At 48.0% G+C, this 333-nt stretch overlaps 1 protein-coding gene across 1 annotated transcript in view; it reads right to left on the bottom strand.

Annotated features, from left to right (window-relative positions):
* The window catches only part of LOC119589380 (cubilin-like), a 70,980-nt gene that overhangs the window by 28,690 nt on the left and 41,957 nt on the right, over positions 1-333 (bottom strand). Inside the window, exon 42 of the mRNA XM_037937998.1 lies at positions 12-217. Within this exon, the coding sequence (XP_037793926.1) occupies positions 12-217 (206 nt within the window). The remainder of the gene's footprint in view (positions 1-11; positions 218-333) is intronic.

Raw genomic sequence — 333 nt, 5'->3', positions numbered from 1 at the left:
CTTCAACTAACTCCAGCGTGGTAATATCGAAATGTCCTTCAAAGTGGAGTGAAATCGCCTTGCCAGCTGGTGCAAGAATCACCCAGGCGCATTCGGTATGTGGATCAGGCGAGTTTGGATAATTCGGTGACGTAATTGTGAGGCGATTCAAGTCAGCTGTTAGCCTGTGGTTGCCCCCGCACGCGTCAGCTGTTTCGTAGTATCGTAGTTTGAAGCCCTGCGTGGAGAGGAGAAGAGAAAGGGGTAGATGCTGTCAGCTGGTGAAAGGCACAGATAACATATGCAGACTTCCTATGGTCAGATTTCGAATGAATAGGAGTATCAGTGAAATAT

The sequence above is a fragment of the Penaeus monodon genome, chromosome 25 (assembly GCF_015228065.2).
Source record: "Penaeus monodon isolate SGIC_2016 chromosome 25, NSTDA_Pmon_1, whole genome shotgun sequence".
Taxonomy (NCBI): Eukaryota; Metazoa; Arthropoda; class Malacostraca; order Decapoda; family Penaeidae; genus Penaeus; species Penaeus monodon.
This window is presented reverse-complemented; position numbering and strand designations above follow the sequence as displayed.